General features: G+C 43.9%; 1 protein-coding gene across 5 annotated transcripts in view; it reads left to right on the forward strand.

Annotated features, from left to right (window-relative positions):
- Nucleotides 1-3,814: 3,814 nt before the first annotated feature.
- JAKMIP2 (janus kinase and microtubule interacting protein 2) overlaps nucleotides 3,815-13,546 on the forward strand; it is a 64,250-nt gene continuing 54,518 nt past the window's right edge. For 2 of the 5 annotated variants that reach the window (XM_074603890.1, XM_074603887.1), the window contains exon 1: nucleotides 3,815-3,958. Coding sequence is in view for 1 of the 5 variants with exons in the window: in XM_074603891.1 (XP_074459992.1) it covers nucleotides 3,908-3,958 (51 nt within the window). In the remaining 4 variants the exon portion in view is untranslated. Of the gene's footprint in view, nucleotides 4,040-13,546 lie in introns of all 5 variants that reach the window. The other 3 variants (XM_074603891.1, XM_074603889.1, XM_074603888.1) reach the window with 3 other exon arrangements.

Genomic DNA, 13,546 nt, shown 5'->3' on the forward strand with positions numbered 1-13,546 from the left:
GTACTTGAGGTTTGAGTTATGAATTACGAATAACGAACTATGAATACATTCATATGTTATGAATAATCTGCAGTTACAAATAATCTACAGGGGTTCATGCCAAACAAGCTCCAGTTTCCTCAGGGCTATCCAATAGTGGGATCTCCCATTGAGTTTTGTAATTGTCTGAAGATTTCCTTAGGATGAAATAGTCCAAGTTTCAACTGACTGTTTTTAAATGAAGATTGTCCAAACTGTGGTGCTTATAAAGATCCTGCATTAAATCCAGTATCCAGATGGGTGAGAAGGGACTGCAGTGAGCCCAGGCTATGATGGCGACTGCGGTGTAGTGTGCCCTGGCTGTGTCATTCTCTTGTAATATAGTGACTCCTTACGGAAGCACTAGTTGCTTATCACTGGTGTCAATGTTGCAATTAAAATTGCAACAGTAGAGGCAAAAAAATAAATACGCCTTTGTTTCATAGAATCATAGAATTGTTATGGTTGGAAGGGACCTTAAAGATCATCTAGTTCCAACCCCCCTGCCATGGGCAGGGACACCTCCCACTAGACCAGGTTGCTCAGAGCCCCATCCAGCCTGGCCTTAAAAACTTCCAGGGATGGGGCTTCCACCACCGCTCTGGGCAACCTGTTCCAGTGTCTCACCACCCTCATGGTGAACTTCCTAACATCCAGTCTGAATTGACCCATCTCTAGTTTTAATCCACTCCCTCTAGTCCTACCATTACCCAACATCCTAAAAAGTCCCTCACCAGCTTTCTTGTAGGCCCCCTTAAGATACTGGTAGGCCACTATAAGGTCTCCTTGGAGCCTTCTTTTCTCCAGACTGAACAACCCCAACTCTCTCAGTCTGTCCTCATAGGAGAGGTGCTCCAGCCCTCTGATCATCCTCGTGGCCCTTCTCTGGACATGTTCCAGCACATCCATATTTTTCTTGTAGTAGGGGCTCCAGAATTGGACACAATACTCCAGGTGGGGTCTCACGAGAGTGGAGTGGAGGGGGAGAATCACCTTCCTTGACCTGCTGGCCACGCTTCTCCTGATGCAGCCCAGGATACGATTGGCTTTCTGGGCTGCTAGAATTAGTTTCAGAATTAGTGTCCTTATTCACCTGTATAAATTTATTGCAGCCTTATTCCTATGGCTGTGACGTGATTTTAATCAAGGAAAAAGCATTTCAAAAGCCTTTTCCCATTTATCCATAGCTTCCTGTAGTTCTTGAGACCGATCATACAGGTGGGCACAGCAGGAAACCTGCAGGCAAGGCCATCACAGCACTTGGCCCTCCGTGCAATGCATTGCATTGTGTGCATATAGCAGAGGGATCCCATTTTCCTAATTCTGGGCATCTCTAGAAATTACTGTGTCTTGTTTTATGCTCCTTAGCACCTATTGAACCAGCATTTCTACAGTAGATGCGTTTAAGCAGCAAAATTGCATCTTGATGTATTTCGCAAGCGCTCCCATAATTATTCCATGCAAGCCTGAGGATATGAGTGAGACCACTTGTAAAATTGTTGTCATCCTTTGCTCCTGGCTTGCCTTCCCTCACACAGCAGCAAGCCCTTGCTGCTCCATTATGCCTTCTGGCCAACTAACTGGATAATTCAGTCGTTATAGAGACTATGTAGTTTTGCCCCTCTTACTAGAGGCCGCAGGCCTTGCAGGTAGAGATGGCAAAAGGTCAGCTGGAAGGAGAAGCTCAAATATATTTAGTGAGGACAAAGTATCCAAAGACTTAACTACCAAATTCAACGTCTTTACTGGGACAAGGGAACCGTGATTTATCAAAGAATTCTAACTGATAGAAATACAGGAAAATGTTTATATGAATGATAGACAGAAAAGTCCTCACAAAGGTTGACTGCCAATCATTTTTTTTTAAGTCCCAATTAAAAATCCTGGTAATTAGAGGACAATGCATGGGCAGTGGAGGCAGTGGTGTACATCCTGAGGAGATTATAGGGATATGGCCTGATCCTGCAGGATCAGGAAAGCCAAGGCATGGCTGCAGCTGAGCTTGGCTAAGGACATAAAAAATAACAAGAATAGTTTCTTCAGGTACACAGGACAACAAAGGAAGATGACAGAAATTGTACAACCGTAGAAACCTGGCTACAGCCAACATGGACCAGGCTGAAGTACTCAACAGCTTTTTTGCCTCAGTCTTCTCCGGCAAGTGCAATAGCCACGCCACCCAATTCACAGACTCCAAAGGCAGGGACTGGGAGAATGAGGGACTACCCACCAGAAAAGAAAATCAGGTTTGAGACCATCTGAGGAACGTGAAGGTGCAAAAGTTTGTGGGACCTGCTGAGATGCATCCATGGGTCCTGAGGGAACTGGTGGATGAAGTTCCTAAGCCACCATCCGCCATATTTGATGTATTATATGCATCGAATGCTCAAGTGGATCCCTTGGTATTATGCTACAGATCCTGCTGAACAAAAAATAAAATTCACTGAATCTCTTGCACCATTCTGAGAAAAAACAAATGCCTCCACTTTGCAGCTGAGGAAGCTGCAGCTGGGACAAACTGGTCAGCCACGAGCCAGGCATACAGTGACAGACTCTTTACTCTGAGACCTCTGCTTCCAGTGCCAGGTTTCCTTCTTTTCTGGAAGATTTCATGGTCAAGGTTTGAAACACTGGCACTGAAAGTAAGGCATAACAACTAGATATTAAGGGGGACTCTAATGGAACTTGGTGTTCAGGGTGGAGGACTCAAAATTCAGCCTTTGTCACCAGTTTTGTTCTGATTTTGTCATCGACTGGGGAAGCTCTTTATAGAATGGAGATAATTTGCAAATCCGGTACCCAACTAACTATCTGTAATAGTCTATAAATAGGCTAGCTATAAAGTTTATGTAAATGTTTTTTTCTTGCATGTTATTGTGGTTAGAAAAAAAAACACCCCAAACCCACAACATTTGTTTTCATTCTGTCCACAAAAAGAAGAGTCTATTTTTGCAGAAAAACTAACACCTTATCTGACCAGGTCTAATAGCGATACTTATCTCCTCTGTGAGGTGCCAAAGGGACAGCGACTGGAATTCTTCATGTGTTTGTTATCGTCAGCCCACCGGCCTCTTCCAGGGCCATTGCTGTCAGGCTTCAGAAGGATGGAGACGGGGAATCTTCGGAGGAACCAGAAGCACAGGGGCTTCCGTGGCCACTGTTTGCCGACTGCCCCGCTGACCTTTGGGCTATGCAGCAGCAGTGTGCCTGCTTTTGCACTTTATTCTGATATACAACCGGTTCTGATCAACCCAGTCTGGGCTGGAGCTTGTCCCCGGCCCGTTGCAGTAAGCCGTTCCAGGGAGGGATGGCCTCGTGGGACAGGCCTCACACCCCCCGGGTGATGGCTGCTCCTCTGGGGGGGCGTTTTGCCACCCCGAGGTGCGATTTCGGGCGCGGGGCCGTGGGGGCCGCTCCCGCACGCCGCGGGCGCTGCCATGGGCCCGGCTCTGGCCCGAGGGCAGGGGCCCGCTCCCCGGGCCCCACACCGCCCGTCCGGCGGCCTGACAGACCCCGCCGCCCCCCGCGGGCCCTACACCCCCCGGCCGGCGGCCTGACAGACCCCGCCGCCCCCCGCGGGCCCCACGCCGCCCGGCCGGCGGGCTGACAGACCCGGCCGGCGGCCGCGAGGCGGGTGGTGTGCAGAGGGGCTGCCCCGCCGCTCGCCGCGGCCGGGCCCGCCCTGCGGCTCCCTCTCCGCAGCGTTGCCATGGCGGCGGGCGCTGCGGCGGCGCGCGGGCGGGGCGGGGCCTGCCGCAGACCCCGGCCCGGCAGCGCGGGGCTGCGCCGCGGGGAGGCAGCGGGGCGCGCGCTCGCCCTCAGCGTCGGCGCGCGGGAGGGCGCGGGGCCGCGCTGGGCTGGGGCCGCCGCGGCGGCGGCGGGAGGATGGATGCGGCGCGTCGTCCCTCGCCGCTCGGCATCCTCTCCTGGGCGCGGCACGGTGAGCGGTGGCGGCGGGACAATGCCTTTGGTCGGGGCCGGGGCCGGGGCCGAGGCGGCGGCGTGTCGGGGAGCGGGAGAGGTGAGCTGGAGGTGATGGAGGGGGAGCCAAGCGGTCATGGAGCGGCGATGGAGAGGGCCAGAGGTGTGGCAGGGCGCAGCCCGCGTGGAGCCGCCTCAGCGCGCCGGTCCCGCACCATTGTGTTGCGGGCTGGTCATTGTCTCGCCTCCCCCGGGCGCGGTTGATGGCGGCCCGCGGGGGGGGGGGGGGGCGCGTCCTGCGGGGCCGGGCCGGACCGGGCCGGGCCGCGGGGCGGCGGCGGGGCCGGTAACGTCCTCCCGGGGCATCGCCCGCGGCGCCTCCGCCGGTCCGTGACACGGCACCGAGCGGGGCCCGGAGCGCGGGCGCCGGGGGAACCCCCGGCTGTGCGGGGCTGGGGCCGGCGACGTCGGGCTCTTTGTACCGGCAGCACGGGCCTCTCGCGGCCGCTCACCGGCGAGACGTGCGGCCGGCGGGTGGCTGTTCATCCCTCCGTGTCTGGGCTGCCGCTCCGCGGTGTCGTTATGGCTGCTGAGGACAGAGCTGGATGGTGTGTTTGGGCTGCCTGACGGCGCTCAGTACTCATCTGTAGTCAGGTTTATTTTTTGCTGTGAATGCAGATACATAGAAGATGCTGATTATATCTCATAGGCTGGGAACATGGAGACGTATATATTTTAAAAGATTAATTTGAACTCCTGTAAGGAAAAAATGAATGAGATGTGTTTTTGAGAGCATTTGCATTCTGGTACTGTCCTACGTGTCGCTGTAAGGTGACACGTTGGAGCCCCGTTCTCAGTGTCGCCTGTTTGCTGGGTCAGATTCTGCACTGGTGCACATACCATGGCTGGTCCAGCCGTCTGGGTGGCCCATCAGGAGGATGTTTTTTCCCTTTTCAGGCAGTGATGCAAGGCTTATTACTTCTGCTCTGACTCAGGTTTTGTTTCTATTGATCTGGCCGGCTGCTCTACATACGAGTTTCAAATCCAGGCCTGCTGTGTTGCGAACACGAGCTTTTCTGGCAGCTGACCGGGTTCGTATTGGTGCCTGAGTGAGGTAAATATCTGGTGATTCTAAGAGGTTCTGTGGTTGGTTATGTTATTGGTGAAGCCTGAGAGTGGTTAGCTGGTAATTGTTCAAGAGGGTGCAAGATACAGGTGCTCTACAAGTAGTCCTTTAGCAATCAAAAGATACCATGGGTGCCTTAGTACAAGAAGGACATCAGCCTATCAGTGTGTCCAGAGCACCTTGGAGGTGAACTTGTGGCAGGTATTTCCACAATGTCCACCCCAGCCTAACCTCAGGCTCTGTGATATTGCAAATCCTAATGCATTGCCTCAGCCTCCCTTCTGATAACCTTGGGCCTGTCACCTTTCAGTGACTTCTGATAATCCTTCTGCTTCCAGAGGCCGTTCCCAGCTAAATAATTTTCTAAGTAAGAACTTCTGTACCCTACTTCTTAGGAACTGAACATATGGTACAGCTAAAATGTGGTTGTGTGTTAAGGAGGTGGCTGGCTATTGTGATTTGTAAATGCAGCTAGGTCTAGCTGGGTTCTGCTAGACCTTTTATTATCCAGACCTTAATATAGCTGGAAAGATGCTACATAATTTCTCTGTCATTACAAAGGATAAGTGACCTCGGAGTATTCAACTCAAGAAAATGCTGTGAAACACAACTGGTAAAATGATGCCCAGAATAATTTTCAGTTTTGATTTCTAGTCATCTATTTGACAGACAGTTGATATTGTGGTTTAAAAAGTGTATAAAAATAGTCCTCTAACTGTAAAAAAGACATAGTGATGGATTCTGCTGTCATAAGGCTGGTATAACTCAGGTGTAACTTGAGCAGTTGAAATCCAAGTAGTTTGTTAATGATAACTTCTTTTTATTCCCCTCTTCTTTTTAACCAAACTATGGGAGACTGAAGACACTTACAACTTGGCTTTCACTACTGAGTCATGGTCATTTCTCATTGTGGTGAATATTTGTGCTTTGTGAAGTTGTGAGGCAGCAATATGGTCCTTACCAGAGACCTGAATTTTGGATCACTTTCTAGTCAGTCATTCTTTGTATCTTCTGGGTTCCATCAGATTTCTCTTTAAGCTTTGTGCATGGTAGTGCAATGTTTGGGTTACAAGACGGCAAAACAGATATTTTTGTTTTTAAAAAATAATTATTTTACTTGAATTTACAATGGCGTTTTTGCATTATATGTTTCTAAATCAATAGATTGCTCTAATTCTGTCCTGGTTTGACAGGAGGTAACCTCTTCAAAGTTCCTCTGTAAATCTCTATCACTTGAAGATCTGGTCTTTATCAGGTTATAACAAATATTATTTTCTCATCCTCAGAGATGGATTCTCTGCTGCCTTCTCTTTAGTAATCATCTACCTCTGTGCAATTCTCTGTGTCATCCAGAATCCGTGAGGGTAGAAAAATGTAATTTTTGTAGTACTTCTAGTTTCTGTATCTTTAAGGTCTACTTGAATTTCTCCTTTAAAATATGAGGACTAGAAACCTTTGGCCCAGGAGGTGGGGCTCTAAATAGAAATTTCAACAGCATGTTGGAAGAGTCATGAAAAAACTCTATGGTCTAGCCACGCCGAACGCTGTCAAGTTAATTGAGCGTAAACACAGCCTCTGTAAATGACAGAAAAACAGTGTGGATCACAGTCTGCAGTTTGCATTCTAAAAGATCCAGTGAACTTTAAAGTTCCTGGAGGTGTTCAAGACCAGGCTGGATGAGGCTTTGAGAAACCTGGTCTGGTGGGAGGTGTCCCTGCCCATGGCACAGGGATGGACTAGATGGTCTTTTAAGGTCCCTTCCAACCCAAACCATTTTGTGATTCTGTGATTTGCTTGCCATGCATTTGGATCACTGGTGGATAGCTGAGAACTGTCATGCATCCCGGAAACTTTAGGACCTGTGTTTTATCTGGAATATCACATTTGTCCATCACAGCCAGTTCCCTGTGTTAAATAGTCTGAATCAGCTACTGTCAGAAGAGAAGCAAAGTGAAGTGATTTACGTGACCATCCACATAGCGTAGTTAAACAAGAAAGAGGCAAATGAACACAGCAAACATTTTAGTAAACAGCTGCATAATGAAATCCTTCTGGTTAACTGTTTAACAAACACCAAGAAATAAGGAATACAAATGAAGACTGCGTAGACCACAATTCCATTTCTAACTTTGGATGAAATTTAACTCTGTGATGAATAACAAAGCAAACTGATGTACCTGAGAAAATTGTTTAGATAGAATAGCTGCTATGGTATGCCAGGTCTTCGTCTATGTTAAAAATGATAATTCGAAGTATAACATTATCTCATATTATTTTATCAAAAATAACAAAATGAATTATTCGAATTAATTGAGAACAGCTGATGCTAAAATGCATGTTGTCTCCCATTTTCACTTTATCCATTCCTCCTATCTACACCTAGGAGGTAGTATCTCAGTTACTGTTTAACACCTGTACTCCCCTTGTCAAGCTATTTGTTGAATTTTGTTGGAATTGTTTATTACAAATTCTTAAGTGTTTAGGGGAAAGACTTGTTAAACCTTACACTGCATGGACTGTAAACAAAAGGTCTAAGTAACATGGAAATTAAAACTGAAAAGAAGAAGAAACAGCTGTTGAAAATTGCATTGAGGTCCCAGGTGGTTTACGGTAATCAATAATGAGTAAGCAAATAAAGTTGGGAGAAATGGTGGAGTCAGGGCTTTGGGATTTTTATTTATTTTTTTTTTCTGTATGAGTGCTGGTTTGCTAAAATTCACTAAGTTCATTTTCTTTTAAAATGGATGCAGACATATTTTTCATTATTTATTTCTATGGCGTATGCAAATGTTACAGGTGATAGAAATTAATTAGAATCAATGCTGTATTGTTTTGCATGTATTTGGGGTAGGCTTGGTGTACAAATATTTTAGTGGGGATTTTTTAAAAGATTAATAATTTTATTAATACATAATATATACTTACATTTTCATGAATATGAATGTTATTTTTGTTCTTGAAGTTCTGTTATTTGTAGATAAGTGTTTTGGTTTTTTTTACACTGTATTTATTTGTATTTAATATTTAAAGTTCTGCAAGCTGCTATATTCCATCTCTGTCCATTGCTGAGGAATAAAACAAGATGCAGTCATTTTTGGAGAATCTGCTAGGAGAATTTGCTTTAATTTAATACAAACCTTAGTAATATTCCCTTCTCATCTCCCCTCTCTAATTATAATTGTTCTTAGGCGAACAAAGAGTGTATGGGGACTGATGCACTTGAAGTACATTGAGTAATTTACAGCTGAAAGAACAATTGTGTTGGTTACTATTTGGTAGCTTATAACTAAGCAAAAGGTTGCATTAATTAATTTGTAAATGCTTTTAAGAATGAGCCTGTAAGCTTAGAGTGTGTCCGGTGTTTCAGAGGCCCAACTGATAAACATCCACATGTAGTCCACGGTGAGTGTTACTGACCTAGTGGTATCCAGGCCCTGTTTGCAAGGCTTCGTGTTAGCAGCTCCCTTTTGAATTGCGTCACGTATTTTTGTAGGTCACAGCATGACCTACATGTTGCAGTTTTCCTGGAATATGCAGTCCGTGTCGGTGAGCTGCATGGCAGCCTGTGTTAGGTGAACCCAATGAAGATGTAAGCATTGTCCTTAGAAATTGATTTGAAATGATATACAATAGCTTAATGCCTATTGGAATCTGAAATTACCATAAGATATTTTTCTGGTTTCAGATGCATCCTTAAATGAAATCTGTGTGTTCAAGTCAGTATTCTGAATGGTTTATAAGTGAAACTTTCAATTTTTTTGTACTTTGCCATGTACCGTATGAACTGGCATCCCGGCTGGTTTAATGGGTGGTGTTTCACCTTTGCCAGCTGAGAATACAACCCATCACCTGCTTATATGGGAGGAGAATGCTGCTCCCCTGACCAATATTAGCTGATGCTTTCACTTTTAAAGCAGCACAGTTCAGCTAAAAATCATCCTATATATTTCTGTGAATGTTGTTTGTAATGTTTTTATTTTTAAAGGTATTTTGAATCTAAAAGATGTATAGAAATGGCTAATGGGATATTCACATACATTTCTGCTGAAAAGCTGATGTGAAGAGACAAACTGTAACTCATGTTGGCTTAGTTTTTGCCAAGCTTCCCTGGTAATGGGAACATCCAGATTCTTTTCTCAGAAAATTGAATGAAAGGGCACAAGTGATATAGGACACGGGAAAACAGAGCAATGTGTCCATGATGTTCTGCAAGGCATTGATAGTGGTATGGTGGGAGGAGGAAGTGCATGTTTTGAAGTTATATTGATCTGCAAGCTGATAAACTGCAATAAGGTAGTGATCTGGTTGGAAGTAAGGTGTCCAGAAAAGAAAATGATTCATCATAGAGAAAGAGATGATAGATGGTATTTTAGCCACAGAATACTACAATATTGGTTTAACAAATCTCCTCAGCTTTGCTGTGAATAACAATAATGCTTCTGTCCCCTTTTGACTGTTTCCATGGAGCCGCAAGCAGCTTGAGTAGAGTTTTTTGGTTCATGTTTTAGAGCAAGGGCCAATGGTAATTTTAGCATGAGCAGCCTAGCAGCACCAGCTTCATCCGGTATTCCTTGTGCAGAGCCCCGAACGCAGGGGATATTGCAAGTTCAGTTATGAAGGTATTTTAATATTCCTGAAAATCATTGTGGTATTGATTAAAAATCTAACTACAAGAGTATGATTTTTGTACAGTCAAAAGCAGGGGGTGGTTAGGATTTGTTCTGAAGAGCCATTTGTCACCATTTGGTGGAATAAAACACATGTAAACTACTAGCATGTGAAATTTGCCACATTCGGACTATAAAAAGAAATATAGAACAGAATTGTATAAACGCTGCAAATATTTGCAGCAAGTCTGAGCTGAGTTTTTGGGTTGATCTTGGGATGCTGAATTATTATTTCATACTAAAATAATATAAATCATACTTTTAATAACAATTTTCATTAATCATGTATTCTGTTATGTGACATAACACATGCAGCATGGAATGCAATAATTAGGGCTTGAATTTTATTCTGAAACAACATGAAGCATAGGTGAAACCTGGTAAATAAAAACCAAAGCAAAGACTTAATTTTGGATTTATTCAAATCCCACTAGCAAAATGAGACAAGTGGGAAACATGTACGGCCAGTGTTCCCCTTGTAGTGAACAGATTTGTTGCAGTGATAGGAATTGGCTTATGCAGAAATGTTATTTCCTAAAAATATTGCTTAAGACTAGATCAATGAACAAGCATGAATCCAATATAGCTACTGGGATGAAATTTCCAGCAGGTAAGTGCTGGAACTACTCCTCTAGTTCCAAGGGAATTTCACCAAATTTGTGGTGTAGAAAATGTCTCTCAAAATTGTTGCAGATTGTTGGCAGAGATGCTGAAGTAAGCAAAGGCCACAAGGATTTTCTGAGGATGAAAGACCTTCATAGTGGTATTTGCATTAGTTTTCTTAATTTGCATTAAGAACCTGCAAACACAGGGAAGAACTACTAAAGGCCACAGAGTTTTGTTTTACTAAAGTTTGCAGAAGAAGTTGTCTTTTTGTCTGATGTAGGGGTGGATATCAATTTGTATCCCTGAACCACCATCAAACTTTGCCAACTGATGTAAAGGCATAACAGCTTGATTTGGGTTTTTGACTTGCTACGTTCTAAAGTTCTAGTTCTAGAGCCAGGGTGCTTGGAACAGCAGTCTTGATTTGGAAAAAAACCCGATGTTAGGGTTACCTAACCAGAATCTCAGCAGCCTTGTCTGGTGGAGAGTTGGGTCAGTGGAGTTCCAAATTAGCATGTTAATCGTTATCTTGGCAAGAGTTGAAATGCAGGCTCTGGGCCCTGAAGAAAACAAGTTTAGACTTACTAGAGTTTCTAGCTAAATCCACTTCACAGTGGAAAGAATGTTGCCCTCTCCTTGAGCAGAGTAAAGTGTCTGATAGCAGGGCTTTGGGAAGAGCGTGTGTGACTTGTGGTCCCTATCTGCTCTTGCCCTCAGAAAGCAGAAAATTAAAGTATAACTGAAATTGAAATATGACCCTTAGAGTGAGCTCAGATGGAGTGAGACCTTTCCTATGGGCAAGAAAAATAAAAGCTCCTTTCTTATAATTGCGATTTCAGATATAAGCAACTAGTTCAGTGGTGATAAAACGACTTGCCTATGTGACAAGTTCCTCTTCAGTAGAACACGGATGATTACACAAATGAGGCTGTTTAAGAATTCCTGATAGTCCTATAGCACCTAATATTTTAGGTGCTACATTATCCCTAGAAACTTCCTTCTGGGACTTCATGGATTTCAGAGGACTCAGAGAATGGAAAGTGGATTCATCTGCTCTGTTACAGGTGATTAGTTGATCCCTTGAAACGGACAGAAGATATGAGCTAGTGCTTGTACCAATATTCTTTCTGAAGTGTTTTTTCCTTTTTGGTAGGGACTTCTGAGAAAGGTGAATATCGCTGAAATACTGGGAGTAACTAAGCATACTCAGTTGTGCGTGCCGTTGATATTAACAGTTCACTGAGCTACTAACTCTTAAATACTGTTGAGTAGTGATTGTCAGTTGTGCTGAAGTGCACAGTTTTTGCTCAGGTTTCTGTTGTCCACAGAGGAGCTGAAACTGACCCCCAGCTGCAGATACCCTGACTCCATGCATACTTTTTCATTCTTGGTAGGCCTCACAGAATCGGGTATAGCAGTGTGAATAGGGAGCAGATTTGCATTAAGTGCCTTACTCGGTTGCTGCAAGGGGAACATCAGCAGGTGCAGAAATGCCGATGAGGTTCTGAACCTCAGCCTGGGTTCAGTGGGACCACAGAACCCAAACTCGGGAGAGTTCTTTCCAGAGTTAGCATGCGATGATGATTTGGTTATCAAATGTACGTTTGGTGATACCGCATATTAGAATCCAGCCTGGCAAGGGTTTGCATCTTCTTCAGTCTGCTTTCCTTATCCCCGAAGGAAGTCTTTCTTGCAACTCTGTAGATCAGCTTGAGAGTGGAAGTTTGGGAAGAGTGTCTGCTATCTATTAAGATTTTTTTTTTTCTTTATGCTGTTGTCCTGGTTTGAGAGAAAAGCTGTTTTGTCAAACAACTCATTGATGTCAGATTTGGTAAATGAATCCTCACAAAACTCACAGGTGTCATGAACTGAAGCAACCTTTTGCTACAGTTTTCAACAACATTTAAATAGTGCTTGGTTTGATGGAAATGCTTGGTTTTGACACATTTTTAAGTATGGCATAGTGTATAAATCAAAATAGTATTCTCAACAATGATGCATTGATTTCACAATAGCAGGGCAATTTAATAAGACAGTTTCAATATTTCCAAAAGAGAAATATCAAAGTTTCCATTTCTTTTCTGTTAGGCAGGGAAATTCTTAATTTTCATGATTTTCCACACTACAGAAATGATGACTTTTTCTTAAGCCAGTTCTAGATTTTGAGACTGTATTGAGATCTTCTTAGATTTGACCCCTTTTCTTCCCTCCCCCCATCCTGCAGGACTTTCTGATTTTTTTTTTTTTTTTTTTTTTTTTAATGCTGAGAAGGGGAAAGATTTAGAAATTACCCAGAGCGGATTTGTCTTACAGTATTAATCATGATCTGGTCTAGAATTTCATGCCTTCAGACTAAACAGGGTCAGTACAATTCTAGGGATAGATGCAGCCCTCTGATTAATAGGGTCATATTGTGAATTTATGGGGCTCTGTGAAGACTTTGTTGTGTTGTGCAGATAATTATATTTTCTTTATTGATGATGCTGGGGTCTTTGGGGTGACAAAGAAGTAAATAATGTTGACCAAGAAAATAGAGCATAGTGCTGTTAGATTTGAAACAAAAATACAAGCCTAATGTTTCTCATTACTTTCAGTAATATGACAAAATATTATACTTTTTCTATTGCATGTCAGTAAATATTCTTTAGCAGACTTCCACGTGGCTTTCTAGTGCATAAATACATGCTTGTCTCTTGGTCAACATTTTAATAATTCTAGCCTAATCTATGCTTAGCATGACTTGTCTCTCTTAGTGTACCCATGCCATTGCCTATATCTAAACTATTGCTTCCAAAGGAGCTACCGTACATTGAAGAACTGCTCTATTTTTTGATGTGCAAAGGTACACAGATGCCTAATGCTCTTTTGTCCTCATGGTAGCTGGGTGCACTTTCTCGTCAATCAGGAATACATTTCTACCTCCCTTGGACACAGGGGCCTCAGAAGTTTGAGGAGAAGGGCATTTCCCATCGAGTCATTTATGTTATGCTCATGTTTGAGATACATTAACTGTTGAGAAATAGCAAGGACACACACTTAGTGGCTGCTGAAGCTACTTATTTTAGATTTCTGTACAGGCAGATGTGTTTTTAAAAACACCATATGCACTTAGATTTCCTGGAAGACACAGCCTGTCAAAAGGACAATATATTTTCCTTGGGTCTTTAAAAGTGGATGTCTGAAGAGAATGTTTACTGGCAAATGGAGG

This window comes from Larus michahellis, chromosome 11 (genome assembly GCF_964199755.1).
Source record: "Larus michahellis chromosome 11, bLarMic1.1, whole genome shotgun sequence".
Taxonomy (NCBI): domain Eukaryota; kingdom Metazoa; phylum Chordata; class Aves; order Charadriiformes; family Laridae; genus Larus; species Larus michahellis.